Source organism: Plasmodium cynomolgi (genome assembly GCF_000321355.1).
Source record: "Plasmodium cynomolgi strain B DNA, scaffold: 0605, whole genome shotgun sequence".
NCBI classification, from domain to species: domain Eukaryota; phylum Apicomplexa; class Aconoidasida; order Haemosporida; family Plasmodiidae; genus Plasmodium; species Plasmodium cynomolgi.
In genome coordinates, this window is record NW_004192974.1 from 1 (window position 1) to 1,860 (window position 1,860).

The window sequence follows — 1,860 nt, forward strand, 5'->3', positions numbered from 1 at the left end:
CTGAAAAACCATTTTGTATATTTGTTATGAATCCTACAGAATCATTTCCTGATCCGTTTCCTAATCCTTTTCTTACTACTATGGAATCTTCACCTCGTTGAAATCTTTCGTTTGCCTCAATATATCCTCTTGATCCATAAGGTCCTTGTGAATCATAAGGTTGTCTTCTAATGTTTTCAATTTCTTGTGAGTATTCTCGGTTTTTATTTGGTTGTCCTTTTTCAACGGGGTCTCCTGATACAGAATTTCCTGCAACTTCAGATTTTGGGAAATTTTCCGGATATGCTCTTGCTTGTTTTCCTACATATGTTGTTGATGTACTTGATACTTCCTGAGTTATTGGATTAACTTCACTAACTAACGTGTTTTCTTGTGATAGTTCACTTTCTGGTAATGATAATGTGTTGGAGTGTTCTTGTATTTCTTCCACTTTGGGCTTAAATAAATAAGGATTACCTATATAAAAATGATATCCTCTACAATCTGTTGCCCGTGTCGATGTAATATTATTCATTAGTTCTTGAAAGTCTGTCAACACTTTATTAAATTCTGAGCTATCGGATGGATAACTTGTTAAAAAATAATTATATAAGTGAACTAATTTAAGCATGTAAACGCAATAATTATTATTTTGTAAAGCATATCTTGGCGATAAAGACATATAAATATCATACAATTCATATAAGGCTTTCATTTTTATAAATTCATAAACATTTAAGTGTTCTACTTGATTCATACATACAGAATTCGTAGTATCATTATTGTATGTGTCTACAAAATCTTTGAACATATTAAATGTGGTTTCATCACATATACCATGTTTTTTACGTATTTCATCACATAACAAGTAGCTAATATACTTACAAGTTCCTTTACCATTATATTTATTCGATAAAAAAAACATGATTGTTGCTTAAATATAATTTTAATTTATTAAAAATATCAGATAGATTTTTAAGATTATTTAGTTTAATAGCATCGTAACTTGCTTCAAAGTCCTTAATATCACTAGTAATACTTATACTATTATTTTCTATTTTTTCAACAAATTGTTTGTGTATATCTTGGTAACATACATAACTAGGATACTAAAGGAGAATAAGGATTAATAAAAGTTTATAAAATGATTAAAATAAAATCGCTTGATATAAAAATAATTGTTAAGTAAAGCTTATAAAACATTTAACTGTGCAGTTAAATATATATTGCCAATAATAAATGAAAGTCTACATTAAAAGGATTTGTACATGGCATGGTGTCAGAAGTAAAACATTTAAAAGAGAAATAAAAATATGTAAAATGCCAGTTTATTAATCATGCAAAATTTAGAATGATATAAATACCATATACAAAATAAAAGTTTTATAAATCATTTAATTATAATAACAGATTCCATATGTGTTTTTTATTTTAGTTAACATTCCTAAAAATTTATATATCATAATTAGTAATGAAAAAAAAAAAAAAAGAATACAATTAACTCATTTAATTTATTATTAAATAGATATTGATTCTATAAATTTACATTTATAAAATATAACGTATAATCCACTTTTTAATTAACGCCGTGAATTGAATAATTTTTTAAGGAAAATAGTTACGCTACGAAATTCTGAGTGTAATGAGTTATTAGCTTGATAACCTTTTAAAATATTCACTACTGTTTAATATTTATTAATATATGTTAAAAGAATCCTATAAATATTTTTCACTTATATCCTTTAATTTTAGTTATGTTAATTTAGATCATGTAATAATACATCGCACAATATATTAGTTCATTCTAATATAAATTGGGAGGGAAAATGATTTCCTATAAATTATAATATTTTTACATCAACAAAATAGGTGTTTATGTAT

The 1,860-nt window shown here is 25.0% G+C and overlaps 1 protein-coding gene across 1 annotated transcript; it reads right to left on the bottom strand.

Annotated features, from left to right (window-relative positions):
* Positions 1 to 598: 598 nt before the first annotated feature.
* On the bottom strand, positions 599 to 904 carry PCYB_004890 (hypothetical protein; the record flags this gene model as incomplete). The annotated part of the gene is made up of 1 exon (XM_004227910.1): positions 599 to 904. A coding segment is annotated over one exon (306 nt), but the record flags the coding sequence as incomplete, so codon positions are not given.
* Between the last annotated feature and the right edge of the window lie 956 nt (positions 905 to 1,860).